Raw genomic sequence first — 25,622 nt, 5'->3', positions numbered from 1 at the left:
CATACAACACTGTAGAGGTGTGTATTTAAAGACCATGCAGTTTGCAAGATGTTAATCTGGTGTCTCAAATCTTACCTTCATAGCTTAACGTCTAAAGGATTGAACTTCAAAAAGAGCAAAACTGCTTGGCAAAATCGATTACATTGGTATTAAGATTTTCTAACCAAAACTGTCACTATAACTAATTGATTAATAGCCGCTTGTCATTGCTGATAGTGTTCTGTGTAGAATCGTGGACTCGGTTAAGAATATGCTGCGTTTATAAATAGAGACCAGAGCTGAAATGGGTGATAGTGTGCTAGTACAGTGCCTCTGCCACGCTCCCCAAGGTGATAACACAGAAGAGCTTTGACCAGATTAACATGCTCACACTCTCTGCCAGCTGGCCCTCTGGGAGCCACACACACTCTTACACTTGCACACTCCAATGAGAAATGAGGCACCAACGTAGCACTGACACCATTTCTCCAGAGTTAGCAGCTTCCACTGCCAAACCGGCATCGTGAAATGAAGTTGCAAATGAAGTTGTTGCTTTTTCCTTATCAGAAATGTTGTAAAATCACATCCTTGCTTACTTGTGGAAATTGTATCCTTCCTTATTTCTTTTTTACTGTTAGGCTTTTCTGTATAGAGCGTTATATAGAGGAGGCAGCAGCAAAGAAGGCATCGGGGTGAATAGAGGAAACACTTTGTAGTTAGTGCTCAGGACAATCTCTGAACAATGCAAGCACTGACGGTGTTACAAACAATCTAAGGCTGTAGGAGTGAATATGTGTGCGAAAGGAGACCTGAATCGACCTGAGATCCCATTTAGGTCACTTTTACATTCATTTTTTTTCTGATAGATACAGTTGGTGAAGTGGGAATGCTGTTGTCAGTCCAGGGTTCAGAGCTCTGTTCTTTGGTCCCATATAGATACACAGTATGTATCTATATAGCTCTCTAGCTCTCTCGATAGATAGACAGACAGACAGACAGACAGACAGACAGACAGACAGACAGACAGACAGACAGACAGACAGACAGACAGATAGATAGATAGATAGATAGATAGATAGATAGATAGATAGATAGATAGATAGATAGATAGATAGATAGATATTAAGTCATAAGTTCCCCCTTGCTGATTCAGTCTTTTAATAATTTAAAAGAAATAAGAGAGTACTCCTGAGTAGTTAACTTGCCCACTGTTCCTCAGAATAATCCTCCAGGTTCTGCATATCCTTAGTTTTTTAGACATCTTTAGGCATTTTATAAATTTGAGATCTGTCTTTTCCCACTAAGGACAACACAGGGACTCGTACACAACTATTACAAAAGGTGCAAACATTCAGTGATGCTCAAGATGGCAACAAGATACATTACGAGCCGGGGGTGTAAGATACTGAACAGGACTATCTGTGTAAATTGTTATTATTTTGTTAAAAGATCTTATTTTTTCATTCTGTTCTGCCCTGCAGAAGCTACGTAAGACATTATACCTTTCCCAGAACACAAAATAATATCACTTTAGAGAGAGAGACAGAGACAGAGAGGGATACAGTATGTATAAATGTATATATAAACAGAGCAATGGATCACTGTAATTATCTCACCTTTTTTGCGCTAGCAGCTGAACCAAGCATGATGCATGTAAACACATCTCTACATCTCATGTCTGCCTACATCAGCAGAGATCAGCTCCTTGTGTTCCTGCATGAAGATATGCTATGCATTAAAAAAGCGCAGTATTTTGCCACACCCACAACCCATCGCAATCTGGCCAGGTTTGCTGAAGCTGAACGAATGTACTGTATAAATAAATAAACAAGTTACTTACAGTGTTATCCTCAAAGGACAAAAATACTACGAAAAATTAATTTCTGTATTTAATACACCACCACCAAGTAACTACTGGCTTTATGGATTGTTAGACAATATCTTTTATCTCTATTTTTGTACAAAGTTGAATACCACCCTAGTATTCATTCTGACCAGTAAATATCAAGCTAAATGAGTCATTATTCAGTGAGGGACTATTCAGTGTAGAAGTTGCATACTGCATTGTCAGTACACTGGGTATACAGGGCATTGTGGGTAATATACTGACCTATGGAGGCAGTATAATTATAATATAATACACCAATATGAAATGAAGGCACCCCAATTAGTCTTGTGTGGCTGGGGTTCTCGAAACTGATCCAGGGATCTACAGACATTCATGCTGTCTATTCGGGGGGCCTGAAGATGTTTACGATGTTTAATGACGATAGTATGGATGTGTCAGTTAGACTTATTTAGTTACATACAGATTGAATAAAATATTCAATGAATTACATGGGTTCCAAATATCCATATTACCATATTAAGTTACATTTACATTTACAGCATTTGGCAGGCGCCCTTATCCATAGTGACGTACATAACTGCTTAAATCGCTAACATTGAATACATTAATGCTGGCTCACTAGGTTACATACTTGAGATACCATGCGTTTAAAACATTTGTTCAAAGTTACAATGAAAAGGTCTTTCATATATATATATATATATATATATGCAAAAGATAAGGAAAGAAGTGCTAGTTGAAGTGTTTCCTGAATAGGTAGACAAAAAAACTATATAGTAAAAAAATTAAGTTATTAAAAATAAAGTTATTTTCATAATATAAAGAAAAAAAAAAGTCAGTTTGAGTCAAGAAAAAGTGTTACAAATATGGTAAAATATTGGGTTCTGTGGGTGGAAAGTTCAGGAATTAAAGCTCTAATGGGTCTAGTAAGTAAATATGATTTAGCCTAATGTGCCGCATGTTCGCATAGACAAATTATTAAATAAATCTGTGCTACAATCATAAAGGGTTTGTGATTTCATTTTTCCGCACTGTAAGGGGTCTCTGATTGCAAAACATTCAAAAACCCTAATATATGGAGAGAGATGTTGTGTGATGTGCTGTTTAAATAGTGATACTTGGTTTTTACTGCCTGTTTTTTTTTGTTTGTTTGTTGGGTGTTGTTGTTCAATAGGCCCCATGGGGGAGAGTGGAGATGTGGCGATGCCTGCAGACTCCAAGCAGAAATCCAGCAGTAAAGAAGAAGTGATTCCTGTTGCTGAACCTCACAAACTCCCAAAGGTACAGACTGAAAAAAAAAAACAGTGAAACTGTACTGTAGGTAATGTGGAAAATGTTTATGCTTTGTTTTATGTATTCTAGTAGAAACAAAGGTAAAGTTTGTCATTTAAAAAAAATGTAACTTTGCATACTTTAGTAAACATTTAGTAAACAGTTTTAAAGCTACTTTAGACAAAATGTGTATCACAATGTTGTTATGCAGTCTCTGTAGTTTTTTCTTCTTTTTTTCTTTTCTTTTCATTTTAATTATCAACAAGATTTTTAATTAAGTTTATAATTAAGTTTCCCAGTACAATGAAATTCTTTCTTTGCTGTCCACAGTGAATGCCCGACAAGTAAAAAAGTAAAATTAAGTAAAAAGCAAATACACACATAAATACAAACACAACAGGGCACCAGCAAATGATATGAAATATGTAATGAAATGATTCATGCCTGTTATTTGTAAAAACAGTTTTCTAAGAATTTAGATTGCACTACAGCATCGACTCAATGATATAAATGCACTCAGTGAAATCCTGAAACTGTGAAATCTGTAATTCCTTTCCTTTTAAGATATTGGACATTTGAAAAACATACATAAATGCACTGGGAGTTTGTTTGTTTGCTTGCTTGCTGGGTTGTTTGTTTGTATGTTTGTTTGTTTGTTTGTTTAACATGCCCATTCCCTCATATTTGAATGTTGGATCTTCATATGTGTTTACAGTCTAATAGTAATAAAAATCATAAAACATGTAATGAAACCATGATGTCAGGAGATATACGTAGACAGGAGACATAGACACTGCTGCAACTTTCAAAATTCAAATATTTTAGCTAACAGAGTAAACAGGCCAAATAACATTAAAACCAGAGTAAACCAGAGTACACAAACAATATGGAAGAAACAGATTAGCTCACAACTGAAAGCAAGGTTTGGTATGTCAGGGAACAAATCAACACTGTGCAATACATCACATTAAATTAATATTTTGTGTGTTTATATAGTGTGTGCATGGGTTTAGGTATGTTTGATAAGAATTCCAGGAAGTTTGATCATGATGATGGTGTGTGTATGTGTGTGTGTGTGTGTGTGTGTGTGTGTGTGTGTGTGTGTGTGTGTGTGTGTGTGTTTTGTAAAGTGTACTCTGAGGCACTGGTTGTTTGTTAGTTTGGTTGGCTGGTTGGGTAATTATTTGGTTGGTTGGTTGGATGGATGAGTGGCTGGTTGGTTGACTGGCTGGTTGGTTGGTCGTTGATTGGTTGGTTGTATTAATTGTTTAGTTGTTTGGCTGGATGTCTGGCTGGTTCAGTGGTTGTTTGTTTGTTTGGTTGGCTGTTTGGTGGCTGTTTGGTTGGTTGGTTGGTTGGTTGGCTGATTCGGTGGTTGGTTCGGTGGTTGGTTGGTTGGTTGGTTGGTTGATTCATTGGTTTGTTGTTTGGCTGGTTGGTTAGCTGGTTCAGTGGTTGTTTGTTTGGTTGGCTGTTTGGTTGGCTGTTTGGTTGGCTGTTTGTTTGGTTGGTTGTTTGGTTGGTTGGCTGGTTCGGTGGTTGGTTGGTTAGTTGATTCATTGGTTAGTTGTTTGGCTGGATGGTTGGCTGGTTCAGTGGTTGTTTGTTTGGTTGGCTGTTTGGTTGGCTGTTTGGTTGGCTGTTTGTTTGGTTGGTTGTTTGGTTGGTTGGTTGGTTCGGTGGTTGGTTGGTTGGTTGATTCATTGGTTAGTTGTTTGGCTGGATGGTTGGCTGGTTCACTGTTTTTTTTGTTAGTTAGTTTGGTTGGTTGGTTGGTTGGTTGGTTAATTAATTGGTTAGTTGGTTGGCTGGATGGCTGACTGGTTCGGTGGTTGTTTTTTTGGGTGGCTGCTTAGTTGTTTGGTTGTTTGGTTGGTTGGCTGGTTCAGTGGTTGGTTATTTGTTTGGTTGGCTGAATGGTTGGTTGGTTGATTGATTAATTAATTGAACCTTTCCATTTACACTGCCTAGTGTACAGCTTCATTTCAGAGTTTTCTCAGTATGAGTGAGAAAATATATTGCACTATATATTTTGATGTTATAAAAAGCATCAGATTATTATAAACATGTGAACCATGTTTAAATGAAACAACCCAAGTTTAAAAGAAGCGTTTGTTAAGGCTGCATCTGTTATAACACTCCAGTGAGTGTTAAACGTCTTTACAGCGCTCCGTCGCCTCACATTTAATCACAGCACGATCAGTGAAAATGAATACACTAGAGAGACAACACTGTCTGTTATATACAGATGATATACTTTAGCTGAGGGTTTTATAAAATCTGAGCATTTGAGCTGCAAAAAATGATCAAATTACGTTTACACAAATGTATTTAATCAGCAAATCATTAACGTAGAGTCTTATTGTAATGCAGATGGTGTATGAAAATAGAGTCATGTCAATAAGAAGAAAATGCTTGAGTTTCTCCATTAAAGACCTCTCATAAACCATATGTATTTTAAACACAGGGGGTGGAATGGGTTAGTTCAGAGAAAGTGAAAGGCCTGTCAGTGGTTTCAGTACATTGCTCTGAAAATAACGACATGCTCATTTAAAAAAAACTCAATAATATGTGTTTGTGAGAGCTATTATATTGCATAGAGCTTGTCCATTGTATTGTTTTGGCTAAAGGATAAAAATGCACTTGTTCTCAAACCCCCCGCACTCCCCCACACACACACTCACACTCACACACACACACACACACACACACACACCCACACACACCATTACTCTGAATGAGCTCTGAATCCTCACAGCACTTTGACACTGATCTGCTTTTGTTTATTTTTCCCTTCATTTATTACAAGAATCTTTCCTGATAGTAGTGCTTAGTGGTGAATTATTTAGGCTGCCAAAAGAGCCTGAAAGAGCCCCGGAGTGAAGGGAAGAGCTGAAAGATCATGTCCGGGCTATGCTTTTAGAAATGTGGAGCAGGGAAACTGGGAAAATAAGAGTCTGTGCCTTTGCTGACATTTGCAGTCTGTCACAGGAACACATAGCTGCACTGTCTCGGAGCTGTCAGTGCCTTCAGCTTTCTACTGTCTTACTAAGTTTCTACATCATCCAATTTTTTCCTTCTTTTTCCTCTTTCTTTTTTATTATTATTTCCTCTTACTCGCATGGAGTCTATGTTTCTGTCTGTATCTCTTGGCCTGTACATCTTATGCAAGGTAGAATTAAATTGGCTGTGCTCTTGTGATTTATCTCTCTCTCTCTCTCTCTCTCTCTCTCTCTCTCTCTCAGGATGGCTCCAGCTCTCAGTGCGGCTCAGAGCCCCCCACTCCCTCAGCTTTGACCCCCAGCCCTGCTAGTCTGTCTTCCTATCATGGGGATGACAGTGACAGCATCAGCAGTCCTGCATGGCCCAAAACTCCCTCCAGTCCAGTAAGTATCACTCACTTAGTCCCATTAATGTGAAGCTGCGGTTTAATGCTAAAGTGCCCACACAATCATTTTAGTCCTGACTCTACTGTAGTTGACAAATGTTTGCCCAGAGGCTCTGAATCTCACCAGACAAGCAGGAGTGATCTATCTATCTATCGATCTATCTATCTATCCATCCATCCATCCATCCATCCATCCATCCATCCATCCTGTTTATTTTTCACCAGGTCCTGCCGTAATACTATGTAAAATTTCAACCATAAAACCATGAAGTGCATAAATAAAAATATACCATGTTCATGCAGAATAAAATGGGAGGATTGCATCAGGAAATGCATCCAGACTAAAAAACGTGTCTGTGTGAATAGGGTGGTCCACTGTGGTGACCCTGAACGGGGAGCAGCAGAAGGACAATAAAAGCTACACAAATAGAGCTGTTCACTATCATGCTTCTGCCTGTTGGTGTAATTTAAATGTTAGTAAATAGCTAGCTAGTATTTGGAGTAAGACGTGTTAGGCTAATGCAACTAGTACAAGGAAACTTCAGTACTGATCAAAACTACAGCCACCTAGAGCTCTCTCTAGTACTATTAAAAAGATCTCAACCTTCTGTAAACCTTTCACCATGCATAGTAGCCTAATGATGTAAAGATCATTTTCTCATGTGTCATAGGAAAATGTTTTGGGCCTCAAAGTCTTGAAGCAGAGGCAGAAGGATCAGCAGATTTATTTAAGAAAACACAGGGCAAACACAGTGGGAGGGCAAGCAGGAATTATAGTCGATACCAAACAGGCAAAAAGTTCAATAATCAGAATACGGTGTCAGAACAGCGAACAAATCCAAATCACAAAACGACCAGGTACATCCAGGAAAACAGTGGCAGAGTCAAAACACATTATAGGCAACCAATGGAAATAAACAACTTGGAATTGCAGGGTAAACTGCCAATTCTTATCAGCGGGTACTAATGCTAGAATGTCCTAAATAGCGATGACCGGGAAGTTCTAGGATTGACCAGGATATCTCAGATATCTCTGATTTGGAGGGGGAGCTGTGTGTGCAAAGTAACAGTTGTCACTTAGGGCATCCAAATGTTCAGAAACGGCCAAACAGCCTTAATACCAAACAGACGTCAACAACTTCTTGTAAAAAAAAATTCATTAATTTTAAAAAATGTGAACAGCAAGTTTATTGTTCTTTTATTCTTTGCCATGTGCATCCTCCAAATCCAAACGGTCAGTGGACTGAATTACAGCAATGTTTTTTTTACACTATTATTGCATTGAGTAATTAATTTCACTTGGAAATGTTGCTTGTCTAAAAAGTAAGCTGCAGCCAAAGTAAATTCCAAAGTGAATTTCTCTCTGACTACAGTTACCAACGTAAGACTTGTTATTTTGGCATTTTCTTCAAGGTAAACAAACCCGGTGACTATTATTTAAACACAGCTGCATTAAATGAACCATCAACTTTTCCTACTTTGCTGTGTGATCTTGATTACTTTTCATTAAAACATAATAACAGAACACGTCCAGCATATCAATCACGCTACAGATTACATTAACTCATTGCAGTTTTATTTTCCGTTTGTTTAAATGATCTTTAATTGAATGCACCGTTCGAAACGAAATGCTGAAGGACAACGGCTTTTTCTTTCTCTCGCTATTCTTCTGTTCATGCTGTCTGCTGTGTGACTGAGTCCCTTTGGCTATGCTATCACACAGCTAAATATACACTGAAATAAAGTACCAATGTCAGCGACGCTGGGATAAAATCAGACCCAAATGCATGATAGCATAAAATAAACAGATTTAATAACTTAAAAGACATGAAACCGGGACACAGACTAGACAAAAGACGACAGGACAACTACGCGAAAGAGCAGAGGATTCCGTGCTGCTGAAGGCAACGCGGCTCAACTAAATACTAATAACAATTAGACACATGAGGAACAGGTGTGCAGAGGCGGGGAGGAAGAGACAAGGGCGGGGAAGACTCGTGACACCAAACATAAACAAAAGCACGGGCTGAGTCCTGACAACCAATGAGTTTCCAGGTTAGTTAGTTACGCGAAATATGCAAAGCAGTCTGAAAAGTTAGACGTGTTCAGAAAGTTTGCTTTAAGATATTTCAATATTCCAAAATCTCCCACAACCCACCCCAAACTTTAGATAGATAAAGGTTACTATAATATAAAACAACTTTCGGCCTTCTCTTTTAGTGTGACGTTTGCTATAGGTTTATAGGATAGAGGATTTCAGGTGGTCCATTCCTTTATCCAGACTATATGCAAATTATCCACAACCAAAGGTTTAATACTTGTATTTGTTCTTGACAGGAATTCGTTCCATATCTTTTCAGCAGTCCAGTCTGCATGACGACTATAAACCACAAATTGCTAAGTCTATGTCAGTTTTCTAATCATAATAATAATAATGATAAAATGCCTACCGTAAGGTGAGTATTTTATACACGCATTCCCAGTTACTCCGCTGATAACAATTTGCGACCCCCTGAGATGTCGTGACCCCCAGGAAAACAACCCATGGCCTAAATACATAGGCATGTTAAGTGCATGTAAATTATTAATGATAAAGTTCAGCTTGCACAAGCTTTATTCTGCAGAGGCTTATAGGTCAAAGCAATCAGTTTGTATTAAAGATATGAGGTGTAGGATGTACACATGGAGTCTCTGGTGTAATGACTGTTCTGTATATTCTGAAGGTTCTCTTATGTCTGTGATTTATACACAAATCTCTTATCCAATGTGTCGATTATAATTCTGTTCATTCACAACACTTTACAGTGAAACCTTAACATTAAATCTTACAAAATTATTGAGATATACGAACATAAAAACAGACGTGGTGTCATTTCATGCATTATTTAATATTATCATGACCCGGGATTAGAATCTTTTCCAGAAAAAAAATTATTAGACCCAAAATTTGTTGAAAATAAATGTGTTTTTTAAAAAAAAAAAAAAAAACATGAAGAAAAACACACTTTTTTTGTTGTTGTTTGTTTTTGCTACAATTTTAGAGCTGTAAAGTTGAAAAATCCTCTGAAAATGAATGAATGAATGAATGAATAAATAAATAAATAAATATTTTGGGCTAAATGCAATGTTTTTTTATCCTAGCCTAAGTTAGCATATATAACGAATGTAATTAACTATTTTTGATATCGTTTTTATTGACTAAAGAGCAGAAATTGTTCCAGACTGGAAAATATGATTTAAAAAAGTGCTTAATTCACAACATTTTTCTATTCCAGTATAATTTTTTTCTCCAAAACTGGACAGTTCCTGAATGCCTGTCAGAAAAAAGACACGATGATAGATGTGTTAAGCTCCAGCAGCTGAACTTTTAGAGCTAAAGCTTTCAAAGAAGATGAAATTAAAGTTTTGTGTTTTTCTGCTACGATTGTAGAGCTATAAATTGAAGGATCCTTTGAAAATAGAATGTATTAATTAATTAATTAATTAATTAACATAAAACATTTTGGGCTAAATGCAATGTTTCTTTTAGCCTAGCATGGGTTAGCATATATAACGAATGTAATTACTGTAACTATTTTTGAGAGCAGAAATGATAGCAGAAATATCATTTCTTTTCAGAGCAAACCATAATGAAAAATAGATCTATTTAATCCCTAATACTTTAGTTTATAGTTTATCATTCTTTTTTATACAGTATATATTTACCTTATATGATGTATCTATGACTTTATGCAAATTTTGGTTCATTGCTAAAAAGCTAGCTTCTTCTATTTTTTTAAAAAAAAAATAGTCAGACTCATATTTTTAGACAGTTTATAGATTTGGGGAATTATTTAAACAAATGTCCTCATACCCCTTAAATATCTCAAACTCAGGCTCACTTTAATGACTGATTGTGCCATCAGTCTGAAAATGATCATCCTCTGATCTGAATGGATTATAGATTTCTTCACAGATTTCTTGGCAGTCCATTTCTTGCTACAGTACATTTTAATCACAGACATCTTTACTTTTAATGTTCTTTTAATACATATAATTCATAAATAATTCTGTTACAGCATGAGTTCTCTGTCTCTGTCCCACACTTGCAGAAGTCAGGCTCAGGCACCACAACGAACGACAAGGTTTCTCGGCTGTATGAAATGGGAAGTGAGCCAGAGAGAAAGAACTGGGTGGATCGTTATCTATCCTTCATGGAGGACAGGGGGACTCCGGTTCCTCACCTCCCTGTAGTGGGGAAAAAACAGCTGGATCTGTGCAAGTTCTACATGGCTGTAAAGGACCTCGGCGGCTTGGCCATGGTAAAATCTTTAACAGCCCATCTTCATCTTTTTACTGATGTGTCCCAGGCATTGATTTGATCTTCAGTCATTAACATCAGTCTCGGTATCATCTCTGTTGCAGGTAAATAAGAATAAGAAATGGCGTGAGCTGTCCTCCACACTCGGCTTAGGAACGTCCAGTAACGCTGCAAGCTCTCTGAAGAAGCACTACATCCAGTATCTGTTTGCCTATGAGTGTAAGGTGGAGAGAGGTGAAGAGCCTCCGCCTGACTCCTGCCCTAGTGCTGACGGCAAGAAACAAGGCAAGACTGAGCCTCCGTCTCCTGGTGAGTGTCAGCGATAGTTTAAAGAGCCACAGGGTTGACATGACATGACGTGAAGATGGGCTTGTGTTGCTTGGGTTATCTCTCTTTGAGCAATTCTTTTGACAGTACAGGTCTACAGATAATAAACCTTGTATATCATCTAACTTTTTTCAAAAAATTCAAGACATGATAGTATTGTTTTTATTTTTGTAGCAATACATTAGGTTTGAATTTTTGATCAAATTGAATTTCTGGATGATAAAGAAAAAGGTTGTACGATGTCCAGTATGTTTCAGTTTTACACTTTTTATCATTTTTATTATTTACACAAGAAGAATTTATCCTGATTAGCACTTAGGCTTTGCATTATTTTAACCCCAGCACTGATGAATGGTTGATTCATTTTCTTTAACAGCAGCTCAATTCAAATCACAGGTTTGTACTAATGTCTCATGTCTATTACAACCACATACCCACACAATGAAAATAAAAAAAAAAAGTTAAATAAATTCACTTCATTTAAATGTGTAAGTCAGTTGCATGTGATTGAACCGAGTAACAGTAACAAGATTAATTTTTATACATCCAACATGATTTCAAAGCCCTGAATAAAACTGAACTCTGAGCTCACACCTAAGCTTTGAGTCAAACCCACAATGCTGGTGTTTCACAACAGACACATCGCCACTGCAATGTTCTACCACATGGGTTTAAATCACCTTTAATCACCTTTATTTTAACACTATAGTTAAAGTTCCTATCAGTGGCAACGGTCTCAAGAGATTTACTGGTTTACATTAATACGAGCTGAACTAATCAAGCTCATGCTACATTAGAATCTTGAATTTTATTAAGTAATAAAATCACATTTTGTTGAGAAACGTAATAGTTTTATGTAAACTGTACATAATATTTTTTTTAGTAAATTCTGACTGATCACATGTTTTGTGGAGGTTTTGTATAAACGTATTTTATGTGTGATTGTTGATTTGGTGAGACAATATTTAGACTTTATTTTTGATTTAGGAGTCTCTAGTCTCTTAATGCTTCTTAACAATCAGACACAGGAAAGTCTTTGAGATGAAGGAAGCTATGCATTCTGGTTTCGGAAGCATTTTTTTAACTTACATTTGAAAGAAAGAGAAAAGAGACACTGATGTACAGATAGTGAAATTTTCTGTAAGGAGCTATTTATTGGAAGTTTTTATCTCGTGTCAGTGCTTTGTACAGGCAGTGGCCTTCAAAAAAGAGGACATCTCGGTTGTCTCATTAAATCTGCCATCTTTTTTTTTGCTTTATTAGCTTTAAAAAATAAATGAGGTAGGTAATGACAGTTTATAGCTGCTGTAACGTAAGTGGGGAAAAAAGCCTATAACATGCAATGTAACACTAAATGGATAAAAAATATTAAATAGAAAATAAATTAATAATATTTTTTGGCAAATGATTGTAGTGGAAGAGGAATAAAAGTAAACTTTAGGATGTGCTGTATTTAATTATTATCAATAATCTCACTCAGAATTTCAAAATTAGTTCCTATTCATGTCCGAAACATCGCACCACTCAGTTATTGATCATTTTCCTACAACAGCATAACCCACTGTGATTTATTCTTAATATATATTCAATAAATATCCCTTCATATGAATGAAACAGAAAACAATGAAGTGTAGCAAAAGACAACATGTCTACTTAGGCATATATTGCACACACACACACACACACAGACACACACACACTTTGTGTGCTTCTGGATAAACGTTTTTTATTTTTTTCCATAAGAAATGTGCCGTTGCTGTGTTGCAATTTCAAGCCTTTTACTGAATTTAGATCTTGCATCACTTACTCTGGAGTAACAGTGTAAAAAACACCTGTGGAAAAACTGAGTGTTAATTTAATAAGAAATCTACAACAATTTATATTTGGGGCATGGACAAGGAGAGAAAGTAACATTTAGTACAAATATATACAGGATTACAGGATATTACAGCTACTAAGATAAGCTCTTTGTTTGAATTATTATGGAGACATGAAAATACTCAGAATACGTGTAATATGTCAGATGTATCATGTCACAGCAAAGTGTGCTGAATCAGCAGTTTTATTATATCTATTATTGAATATTGAATGCTAGGATTCGCTCCTGGGCTTTCAGTCTGGTTCACTGAACAGGGAAATGGGATGTGCAGTAGCTTTATCTGAGCAGTCTGATTCATAGCTGGGGTAAAAAACACACTCTTTGGTTTTTGGTCAGCCGCCGTTTCAGGCTTATGATGACAGGCGATGATGTCATTGTTACGGTTGCCTAGCAGCACCCGTGCGAGAGCAAGGGAGGGTTGATGGGATTCCCCCAAGCAAGATTAATGGGGATTGAATTCTGGGATATAAACAAACATGACCTCCAGTCAACCTCAATTCAGCAGCCAAGCAATAAGGCAGCAGTTTTTTTTCACTCTCAATCTTCTCTGAGTCATCATTATCTTCATCATCTTCATCTTCATCCTCATCGTCATCATCATGTCTCGCACTTTGTCTGGTAATTTAAAGGGGTCTGGTGTTCACTTGGGGTCAGAGTTCCCAGGTGAATCAGACAGAAATTGACAGAGGAATTTCTATTATACTAATCTTGAATAACGCTTCAGATGTTTACTTTCAGAGAAATCCACGTGTGTCCGTGGGCAAGTGAGCAGAGAGATAGCAAGATAGAAGAGTAAAGACTTCTTCCTCACTATCTCAGAAGACAAATCAGAGCTCTACAAATTCTTTCTTTTATCTACTTTGGTCTCTCAAGACACCATTAAAAAAACCCTGATGTTGACTTAAGTGTTGAATTAAGTCTTACAGCGCTGAATTACCAACTCCGCTGTTCCTTTGTGTCCAGCTGAGGCTCATATGAACAGCCACATGGTGATTGTTTAACACCATTCGGAAACACTTTATTTTTGCTTTAACTTAAATGTTTAACAAGCAAAAAATTTTTCTTTATTACACATGCTTTTGCACATTTCAGCTAGCTTTATGTATGTCATCAGGATTGCACCGCATTACAGGAACACAAGGTATAAAATCAGATCATGATGAAAATAATCCACACCGAGATAGTGTGATGTGGCCCAATGAGAAACCTTACAAGCGTTTTAAATGTCTTTTTACACCACAGCGACTTGCCAGAAGTTACATTTTTTAACCCTTTCTCTCAGTACACTGGCGTTCCATTTTATCAATGGAATGGAAATCTACTTATCAGATAATGAACCATTTTATCTCTGCTACTCTGTTCTAATATTAATCAGGACACTGTTTGGTTTCTGTATGTAGAGTACAGTGACAAGTTTAGCTGCTGGTGAGCAAGGGGATGGGAAATGGGAGCACTGTGAGTCTTTTGGGCACACGATTCACACCTCTATCACCCATAATCACACTGGTGGAAAGATAGAGCAACATTACAGCTAAAACCATTTAAACCTTGTGGGTTCTAGACTGATTATCTCATTTTATATTACTGAGCAATTGAGGTTTAAGGGCCTTGCTCAGGGGCCCAGCAGTGGCAGCTTGGTGAACCTGGGATTTAAACTCACAACCTTCTGATTGGTCTACCAACACCTTAACCACTAGGCATACCACATCCCTACTTAAAGCTCTGAGTGTCTAACTTTATGTGAGCTATAAACCTGTACAGTGAAATGTGACCACAAAATACCAAATTACAGAGAAAAGAATTTTATTTGCATTTTACTTTTCTTTAATCTATTGCTTTTTAATGTCAGGAAAACAGACTCAGTAGAGAAGATGTAAGTGACAAGTGAAGGTCACTTTATTAGGAACAGCACACAGAAGTAGGAACAGTTCCAGCAAAAAGGGTCAAAAAGATACAGGTTGATGTACAAACAGGTCAGAAAAAAAACCCAGATAATCAAGAACAGAAAGGCAGACTTGGTAACATCACAGACACTAGTGAACTGAATGAATGGAAGGATGGTGTCTGGGAACGAGGAAATGCGTGTGGTTGCTTTGTAGAGATGTGACACTTAACTGGCCTTTAATTATAAAATGTTTCTGCTCCAGTTTATTATCACTTTTCACAGGCTTTATATTATAAAGTTAACTGCATGTATCGTCATCTAATATAAAGCCAATGAAATCTATAAATGTAGTCTTATTTTATATATCATAACACATGCCCTCCATTGCATTTCATCCCTTTGCAGCATATCTTGAAAGTGCTAAATCTTTTAATCCCTTCAGCAGTTTCTTCTACCAAGGGGCCCCAGATAGTCAGCTCCAGCATCAACACCACTGCAGCATCCGTGACTATAAATGCGCTCTATTTCTGACTATATAGAACAGCCCAGATATTAGCTTTTTCAGTCTGTTTTTACGTTGTAAAAGTGTAGGACCTGTCACTCATCTGAATAAATCCTGGATCTTCACCGAGAGGACTTAGTCTCGTAGGAAATGTGCTTCGGCACTTGGATGTGGCGTTACATTTTTACACACCTGTCTAGCACAAAAGCCGTTTTTTTTTCTCTCCCTACTGACTGTGTGTCCTCCGAAGCAACTCCTGACTGAGTTTACCACGACAAAATTGGAGAAGTAAAAAAAAAAAGAGAGAGAGAGAGAGAGAGAGAGATCTTTGAGAGGCTGACAAAAACAGTCCAGGCTTCACACACTTAGGCAAGCTATTCCCACAATGAAAGCTCTCTTGCTCTTCTTGTATTCTTGCTTGATTTTTTTTTTTTTTGCATAAAACACTTCATACTCCCTCGCTGTGCTTGAGTGACGAATATATAGGACAAATCAGCCACATTGTTACTTTGCCCAATTGACCCTCTTTTAATGCATATTTAAGTGCTCCGATATAGGAGATCCATTCATCGCTGTTTCATACAGCGTCTATACTAGTGTACATTTCCTCCTGCTTGATTTAGCCGGGGTTCATACTGTACAGGGGAAAGAAGCTTAAGATAAGATACGAGAAGATAAACTTCTGGGTTATCTTCAGACTAGATTTTTTATGATTCTTTTAAAATTGGGCTATTTTATATAATTCGTAACCCAACTGTGTGTGATTGTAAATGTATCAGTAAATATTTTATCTTGCTTTATTTCCTAACTTGGAACAAAAAATATACATATGATCTATTATTATTATTATTATTATTATTATTATTATTATTGTTATTGTTATTAGTAATATTAATATTAATATTAATATTAATATTAATATTAATATTAATATTAATTTATTTTTTTATTATTATTAATTTATTGTATTTTATTATTATTATTATTATTATTAATTTATTGTATTTTATTATTATTATTATTATTATTATTATTATTATTATTATTAATACCCATATTAGTGACTACCATAGGTGGATTTGTATTTGACCTTTTTAATTCCTTTGTTGTCTTTTGATATTAATGTTATAATTTTTAGTAGTAGTAGTGCTAGAGAAATGAATAAGGAATACAGGTGAATATGTAAGGAATTAAACACAAAAGAACAGCACAGATGTTCTGGAGCTAGAAACAGTTAACCCTATACTATTCTTTCTTTTTTCTCTCTTGATGTTTCTGTGTCAAAAAAAAGGTAAAGCTCGCACTTTATCTAAATCACTGCTAAATACCGCTAATTAAACATCCTTTACAGAAAACATAACCGTGTCATTTCAAATTATACACCGTTAATATAGAGCGTCCTCAATGCAGGTCTGTGTGAATTAGATGTTGCTATAGAAACAATCATATTTTACAATTAGTTCATTAATACAAACCTGAGATTTGTCTTACAGCTGGATCTACAGTCTGAGCTGCTGACCAATCAGAATCTAGAATTCCAAAAAAAAAAAAAAAAAAAATTGCCACATATTACTACTCCATTTCTTGCATCTTATTCTCTCTCTTTCTGCTGTCTCTCCCATCTCAGCCACCTCAGGCTCTCTGCAGGGTCCTCAAACTCCTCAGTCGACGGGCAGCAGCTCCATGCCTGAGATGCCCAGTGAGCTAAAACCGCCCACGCCGGCCACCACGCCGCAGGGTCACATCAGTATCCCAGGCAACAGGTGAAAAACACCACCTAGAGAACACCTCTACCTTCTATCATCTACTCACTGCCTTCACTTCTGTTAACTTTAGGGGTATTCAAATACAATTTGTGAAGGTCCAAATGCACAAATTTCCTAAGTAGGAAAGGTCCGGATACACATTTTTCTCTATCCATGCTCTAGTTCAGCAGATTAACAGACATACTTAATAAAATGTTTTAAGGACTATTATTAAATGAGACCATTCAAATGCAATTTCACTCCTTAAAAATATATTATACTGCACATTTGTGACAACATGTCTGTGCAAAAGTGTTTGCATATACTGTGTGTAAAAAAAAATATATATAATCACTTTTTTATACTTTTAATTGAATGAATCTTAATCGTAATAGTATCTAAAGCACACATTTTAAATAAAAAAAGAGGAGAAAATCCGCTTTACAGAGTTTCATGCATGCACCAGTCACCGTGTATCTTGCCTCAGTGACTAGTGAGAAAAATTAGTCAAGACAAGAACTCTGATGGACTTCTCATACTATTCTTTGACCTGAGATAATTTTCTCGTTCTTAGCTCTGTGTTTCGTGGATATGTTTGCTCGAAATCCCTGTGCTTTGTTTCAAAGAGGCGCTTCAAGTTAGCACGTTAGCGCTACAGACTCTGACCATATCAGGCACAGTGGTTTTGAACTTGTTACAGGGAGAATCCATACTTTTCTGACCACTCGTCTTTGAAAAGTCAACTTTTCTTTTCTTTGAACAAGCCATACTTACATTCACAAAATCTCTTATGTCGACGTTCTGTTTCTGTGTTGTCTGTTCGTGGCTTGCTTTCTCACAGATGTGATCTGGACAGGACTCGCGATCACGCGATTGAGTAGGACTCGGTTAGTTAGACGGTGGCTAGAGAGCCGTGCTCAAGAATGTACTTCACAGTGAAATGTTGCTAGCTTATACACACTATCTGATTTTGGGTTATTTGTGTTTTAAATATCATCTGTCTCATTTTTGTTTATTTAATCTCTTTGTTTGCACTCGAGTGAACATCTATTACCCTAGATTTATTTGTCCTAAGGCCACCTTTGATAAAAAATGCATGTTACCGATGAATAAAAAGTAGCATTTGTATCATACATGACTGTAAAGGCAAACGTAAGCGTGTGCAACATTTTACACCGTCGCAGTCGTTCTGTATTTATATTCAATAAATTATGGATTTGTAAGAGACTTCCTTTACATCGACCGTGTATATCTGTCTCTACGTCTGTATAAATGCATGTGTACTCATTTAAATTTTAATTCCTATTTAAATTTACATCATGCATCCTTGTGCCTTTGTTTAACAGCAATAATTCAGTCAGTATCCAAGACCCGTTCTCAGACAGCAGCGATCCTGCGTTCCAGAAAAGGAGCATCCTGAGTTCTGGAAGTTCCTACCAGTCAGCCATGACCCCCATGGATTCCATGATGAGGATGCAGTATGAAAATAAGGACCATTTTGTAGGAATAAGAAAAGGTCAGTGTTGTATTGTTTATGAGCAGCTCTCGTTATAACAATTACCCTACATCATACCTCGAAAAGTAGCCTAGCCATCTAACTTTATTTATCCTTCTCCCTTCTTTCCTTTCATTATCCTCTTTCTCCTTTCTCATTTCCTCTGATCTTTTCTCCACCTGTTCAACAGCTTCTAGCAAGTAGAATCGATTATACTCAGGAACATGCCGCCACCTTGTGGTCAACACTTACTCACTAACTTAGTACCTTTCCTCCGAAGTAGGTGGAGATCCATGTATGCCAGCTCAGATGACTCCTGCTGGCATGCAGGACATCTATAACAGGAGTCCCTCGAGTGGCACAATGGCAGGACTGGGTATGGGTCAACGTTCTCAGTACCCTTATGGACCACCATATGACCGCAGGTGAGACACGTCCCCAAATATACACTCAAACACGCTGGAGTCTCGAATCATTCCAGACCATTTCATTTTTTTTTCATGCAACAAAAATATGTTGTGTCAATATATAGGCCACTCCAGAATTATTGGCACCCTTTACAAAAAATGAATAACTGATGAGGACACTTTGCCTCTATGTGAAAAGAATTCTCACAAGAACCTTTATTACACAGTAGCATGTGCCTATATAGTGTACAGTTATAGAAAGGAAATTATTTGCAGTCACACTTTTCTTTTTCACCCAGAGGAGGCTGGGTTTCTTTTTTTGAGTCTGGTTTCTTCAAAATATTGTCTCAGGGAGTATTCCCTTGCCAATGCTATCCCTGGCTTATTTATTTAAGTATAATTTTAGATAATTTTATCTGAAATTGTTCGGTTTTGTGAAAATCATCCATTGTTAAAAAGCACTATCCAAATAAAATGTAATTTTGTTGAATTAAATAATAGTACCATTTTGCAAAACATATAAAATAATATTCTATATTACTATAGAATATTCTATATATACTATAATATTCATATAAAATAATATATAAATAATATATAAAACAAAAAAATATTCTCACCCCTAAAGTATAAAGTAATTTTGAATAAATCCAACACTGTGCCAAGTCTTTTTTTTTTTTTTCTAATTGTACTCAGTCTCAACAAATTCTATTATTGCCTATTTGTTGCCTGTTTTCTTGGGCTGTAAATATTTTATGCACTGGCAAAAATCTCAGGAGTGTAAGATCCCTCTATAAGTGTATCTAACCTTGTTAGCCATTACAGGAAGAGACTCTTAAAAGGCTTAACTTGATATTAATTTCAAGGATGCCCATACATTTGAAAACCTTAAGTCTTGATTTGTATTAAATTACATCTTGTAAATTTAACAGCTTAGAAAGAATTAAAAATCTTGGAATGTACGTGGTCTAGAATTGTATGCTACACCGCCGTGGCTCCACTTGCAGTACACTCCCATGTTAATCAGTGTAGCGCTTTTAAGCCTCTTTTTTTGCCAGGAGCGACGAGGCACACTATGAGGCGCTTTTTAATTTACAGAGCGTGACGTGATTATTTCCACCACCGGGTTAGTAAATAGAATATGCAGATAGCCACAAAGACTTTAAAAATTATTTTTGAATATGGTTTAACACTGTATAAAGTTAGGTAATGTTCACTCTAAATCTCAGAGACAGAACAATACACTACAATGCAAATAGCAGCAGAGAAGAACTACTACAATACAAATACAAGTTTAGATTATAGGAATGGACTTATAAAGGTAGCAAAAAAAATTGTATTCTGCCTTGTTTCTGGACAGAAAAAAACATTCAGTAACAATCAAGCATATGGAAAGATGCAGAAATGAAGAGCTTGCACCTTATCTGGTGTAAAATAAGCTCTAAATAGGTTTAACATCTTGTCCTAATAGAAAGCGCTGATATGTACTGTTGTGATTGTAAGTATTGTTTAAACTACATTCTACATCTGTTTCCTGTTAGATTCCTGTGTCCTAAGAAGCATTACTACAGCTCTGTATCTGTAAATTAGCTAACGCCCATAATTATGCAACTATAATATAATAATAATAATAATTTTCATATGAAAGTCGTTCTTTTCTAAATACCTAGAAAGGTGATGTTTTTATATTTTGTTTATATATCAATTTGTTCCCAATTTTAAAGTAAGTCTTTACCCTAAAAATGTAATTAAAAAGTTTTTAGATTTGAAAACAGTGCTAAAATATCATTATCTAACGTCCCTGGGTGATAAAGCTTGTTTAGAAACATGCTTATAAGTTATTATTTTTAATAAAAAAACAAAAGGTTGACACAACTGTGTATGAAGTATACATTCATTTGTCTTTTCGCCTCCAGATCAGACCATTTAATGGGAATGGATGGGAGTATGGGTCCCCATGGGAATCAAGGCAACATGAGTCATGCTAACAGTGACGGTAGCATGTATTCTCCTAACAGATACCATAATCAACAAAGGTAAAATATCATGTTTTGTGTTTTTATGTGATTATTCCGCTACACTCATATCTATACACTGTATCTCAGATAATCTGTGGACATCTGGGCATACACCATTATGTGGGCCTTCCTAATATCTCCACAATGTTAGACACACACAGTTGTATAGGATGTCTTTGTATGCTGTAGCGTTATGATTTCCATTCAGTGGAGCTAAGAGGTACAGGCCAAAAACACGTCTGTTCATCAATCGTGCACATAGTGAGGTCCATGAAGACATGCTCTGCCAAAGTTCTTGAGTGTCCTGCAGAGATCCCTGACTTCAATCCCACTGAACACCTTTGGGATGAACAGGAACTCTGTCTGCACTCCAGACCTCCTCACTCAACATCAGTGCCTGATCTTACTAATGCTTTTGTGGCTGAATGAACACAAAATCCCACAACCACACTTAAGAATCCAGTGGAAAGCCTTCCCAGAAGAATGGAGGCTATTATAATAGCAAAAGTGGGTTTAAATCTGGTTTAGGAGGTTAAAAGACATATGGGCATGATCAGGTGTACACAAACCGCTGGCTATAGAGTGTAGTTACAGATTGAGTGCTGCATATTAAGTATCATGTCTTTGACCTGTTCTACCACTTCTCCTACACAGACATGACAGCTATGGACAGCAGTATCCTGGTATGCCATACGGCGTCCACCCTCCAGGGATGTACCCTCAACAGGTGAGAGTCTTAGACAGGGCATGTTCAAACATAGTCTTTCATAAATCACACACTATGATAAATACAATGTATAGTCATGTGCTATATACTATTTTATTAAAATCTTGCCTAGCAAGCTAAATCACACAAAGTAGCAAGTTATATTACTTTCAAATGGAAAATAAGGTTAGTACTTGTATTTTCAGCTTCACGTAAATGTGTAATGAATGTTATTTAGGTCATAAAAATGATTACTGAAAAGGTCTATTTTATTTTGAATCCTAAATATATTAACTTTGTCGTTCTCACAGGGCTACAAGCGACCCCTGGATGGAATGTATAGCCCCCCTGCTAAGAGGCATGAAGGAGAAGTTTATGGGATGCAGTACGGAGGCCCACAGACAGATATGTACAGTCAGTATGGAGGAAATTATCCAGAGCGCCGTCCCATGCAGACTCCCTTTCCTTATCCGTATAGCCGGGAACGGCTGCAGAACACCAGCCAAGGGCCTCAGCATCATCCAGTCCAGCACAGCATGATGGGTGCTGGACATTCAGTGCCCACAGGAGATGGCCCAACACACATGTGGCCCTCAAGGACAGACATGGCTTATTCTTACTCTAATAGACATGGGACACCTAGTCAGAGCTCTCCATACCCAGGGATGGGACGCATAGATGACATGGATGGAGTCAGAGCAGACAATCTGTGGCCCGGGCATCAGCGCCAAACGCCATACATATCTGGTCACTCTAACTCCATGGCTCTTCTGAATTCACGACCTCCATCTTCCTACCAGACCTCTAACCACATCTCCTGTGAACCAGGCCCAGGGTCTTTTCAGCGTTCTATGGAAGTGCACATGCAACCCAACAAGATGGCATTTATGCAGTCTATGAAGTTGCACAAGCCAGGAATGCCGGTTCCAAGTGGCTCTGGGAGTGGAGTCCCGGGTCAGATGCCACCCAACATGAGGAGAGACTATCCAATAGGGTGTGTGGAAGGGACCCAACCACTCTTGAAACCTCGACGCAAATTGACCTCAAAAGACACTGGTAAAAAAACTGCACCATACCACCATTACCATCAAAATACACATAAATCATATAGAAATCTTATATGGGATATTCATGTGTTGGACAACATGTGTTAACTTACTGATTTCTTTTATAGGAACCCCAGAAGCCTGGCGAATGATGATGTCACTCAAGTCAGGACTTCTGGCTGAAAGCACATGGGCTCTGGATACAATCAACATTCTTCTTTATGATGACAGCACTGTAGCATCATTCAATCTGGCTCAGGTAATGAGGCTGATTAATAAAGCTATGTGCCATGTCATAAGATCATTCGATTAGTTTTTTTGGCTTGTAAATATATCTGCTTCTGTTCTTTACCTCTAGTTGCCTGGATTCCTAGAGCTGATCATTGAGTATTTAAGAAGATGCTTGATCGAGATCTTTGGCATCTTGGAGGAATATGAAGTGGGGACTCAAGGCCAAAAGACTCTGCTTGGTCCAGTTAAGGATGAAATTGAGCAGGACTCGCTCAAATCAGACAATCCCTGTGAGCCAGAGTGCAGCCAAGAACCAGAGGAAAACTTCATGGACTCTCCACCTGGGTTTTGTGAGACAGGCCCGGAGTTAATTCAAGAAGGTCAGAACAAGAATGAAATATCAAAAAATGAGAGAGATGAGAAAGATGAAGAGAAAACTGAGGATATTATAGAGCCCCTTGAGGGTCATTCATCAACAGTGCCCGAACCGAGACCCAAACAGGCCAGCAAGTATGATAAACTGCCTGTCAAGATTGTTCAAAAAGATGACTTCATCAAGGATATTTCTGATGAGCTTGGCCATGTGCAGAAGTTCGACAGTGGACTACTTCACTGGAAAGTAGGTGGAGGGGACTCCACAAGCTACATCTTAACACATTTTGAGAGTCGTGAGGGGTGCACCAATAATAATGTCGAGAGCAAACAACACTGTTGTGCTAAAAAATCAGAGGAGGTGCGTAACAACCAAGTTGCCACTATAGATGATGTGCTGTCCCCAAGATTAAGAGCTCTCTCTGAGGAGGAAATCTCCTCAACCTCACCGAGCAGTTCTTCATATTCATTACGCCTTTTTGAGAACCAAAAAGGGATCACTGTACTGGAGGATGAACCTCACTGTCCAGATGAACCTCCACTGTGCACTAAATCCAACTGGCAGGACTCTTTGTCCAAACGTTGCATATGTGTCTCTAATATCATTCGCAGCCTGTCATTTATCCCTGGAAATGATACTGAGATGTCCAAACATCCTGGCCTGATTCTGATCCTTGGCCGTTTGCTGCTGTTGCACCACGATCACCCAGAGAGGAAGAGAATTGTCCCTAGCTATGACAAAGAAGAGTATCACAAGGAGGAGGATATCAAGCCCTGCAGCAGAGATGAGTGGTGGTGGGACTGTCTGGGGGCGCTGAGGGAGAACACTATGGTCACATTGGCCAACATTGCTGGGCAGCTAGACCTGTCGATATACCAAGAGAGTATATGTCTTCCCATCCTTGATGGCTTGCTCCATTGGATGGTGTGTCCTTCAGCTGAGGCCCAGGACCCGTTTCCTTCAGCAGGGCCACATTCACAGCTCAGCCCTAGAAGGTTGGTGTTGGAAAGTTTGTGCAAACTCAGCGTTCAGGACGGCAACGTAGACTTGATCCTGGCCACACCACCCTTTAGTCGTCAGGAGAAGTTCTTTGCCACACTGGTGCGTCAGGTGGGAGAGCGCAAACTGCAAGTTTACCGTGAGATGGCAGTGGCTGTGCTGTCCAACCTGGCTAGAGGGGATTCTTCAGCAGCACGTTGCATCGCCATTCAGAGAAACAGTGTTGGCAACCTTGTAGGCTTCCTAGAGGATGGAATTGCCATGACTCAGTATCACCAAAACCCACACAGTCTGCTGCACATGGGTCATCCTCCCATGGAGCAACCCAGCGTGAGCATGATGTGTCGAGCTGCCAAAGCGCTTCTGGAACTGGCCAAGGTGGAGGAGAACAGGCCTGAGTTTGTGCTGTATGAAAGCAGACTGCTGGATATTGCCATCTCCTCCGTGCTTAATGTAAGTGTGGTGGCCATCATCTGTGAAGTACTCTTTCATCTCGGCAAGTCATGACAAAAGGCGGAACGTCTGTAAAACTGTATCATACCAATCACGTGGATGACGCACTTTCATATTTATATTTAAAATCAAAGTTGCTTTATATATAAATATATGAAATAAATCAATACGAACAGCTTCTGTGTCTAACTCTTTCGTTCGAGGATTTTAGAAAATGATTTTAATACAGATATTTAATATTGTCATTTGAATGTTTGTCTTTTGCTTATTTCATTTTTATTTTAATAACCAAATGTCTGACTTTTGGTTCAGAAGGTTTATGATAATCTTTTTTCCCCACTCTCTTTATAAACTTTTGGAATTTTTCTAAGTGTACATAATCTGTATCTGTGGATTTGTTTTTAAAGGCAGAATTATTTAAGATCTGAGAATACTGTAGATAGTAGCTTCTGTTTGATATTTGCTATGAGAAAATAAACTTGCTTTTACTCATTTTGTTATATCCTCATCTGGAAAATTAATAGTGCAATATTATGGTGCAAGTTGCCTACTGAAGGCAAGAGAGATGTGATTTCTTTCCCATATCTATCATGCAAATAACTTGCTTTACCACGAGGCGGCAGTATTGTATCAGTATTGTATCAGTCATACAAACACACACACACACACACAGTCACACTCACACACACACACACACACACACACAAGCTCATCTTGGACAACAAATATTTGTTTGCCTTCTTGGTGTTACATCAGTTGCTATATCTA

The 25,622-nt window shown here is 37.7% G+C and overlaps 1 protein-coding gene across 2 annotated transcripts in view; it reads left to right on the top strand.

Moving 5' to 3' along the window:
• The window catches only part of LOC132852222 (AT-rich interactive domain-containing protein 1B-like), a 211,666-nt gene extending 186,312 nt beyond the window's left edge, over positions 1 to 25,354 (top strand). Inside the window, exons 10-21 of one of the 2 annotated variants that reach the window (XM_060879303.1) lie at positions 3,003 to 3,109; positions 6,346 to 6,486; positions 10,580 to 10,789; positions 10,893 to 11,097; positions 17,009 to 17,144; positions 18,473 to 18,642; positions 18,905 to 19,046; positions 20,945 to 21,064; positions 21,701 to 21,773; positions 22,064 to 22,808; positions 22,927 to 23,057; positions 23,157 to 25,354. In XM_060879303.1, the coding sequence (XP_060735286.1) occupies positions 3,003 to 3,109; positions 6,346 to 6,486; positions 10,580 to 10,789; positions 10,893 to 11,097; positions 17,009 to 17,144; positions 18,473 to 18,642; positions 18,905 to 19,046; positions 20,945 to 21,064; positions 21,701 to 21,773; positions 22,064 to 22,808; positions 22,927 to 23,057; positions 23,157 to 24,908 (3,932 nt within the window). In that variant the 3' untranslated portion in view covers positions 24,909 to 25,354. Of the gene's footprint in view, positions 1 to 3,002; positions 3,110 to 6,345; positions 6,487 to 10,579; positions 10,790 to 10,892; positions 11,098 to 17,008; positions 17,145 to 18,472; positions 18,643 to 18,901; positions 19,047 to 20,944; positions 21,065 to 21,700; positions 21,774 to 22,063; positions 22,809 to 22,926; positions 23,058 to 23,156 lie in introns of both variants that reach the window. The other variant, XM_060879302.1, reaches the window with a different exon arrangement.
• The last annotated feature ends 268 nt before the right edge of the window (positions 25,355 to 25,622 follow it).

Source organism: Tachysurus vachellii, chromosome 10 (genome assembly GCF_030014155.1).
Source record: "Tachysurus vachellii isolate PV-2020 chromosome 10, HZAU_Pvac_v1, whole genome shotgun sequence".
Classification (NCBI taxonomy): Eukaryota; Metazoa; Chordata; class Actinopteri; order Siluriformes; family Bagridae; genus Tachysurus; species Tachysurus vachellii.
The sequence above is the reverse complement of the archived record's forward strand: the minus strand, read 5'-3'. Positions and strand labels throughout refer to the sequence as shown.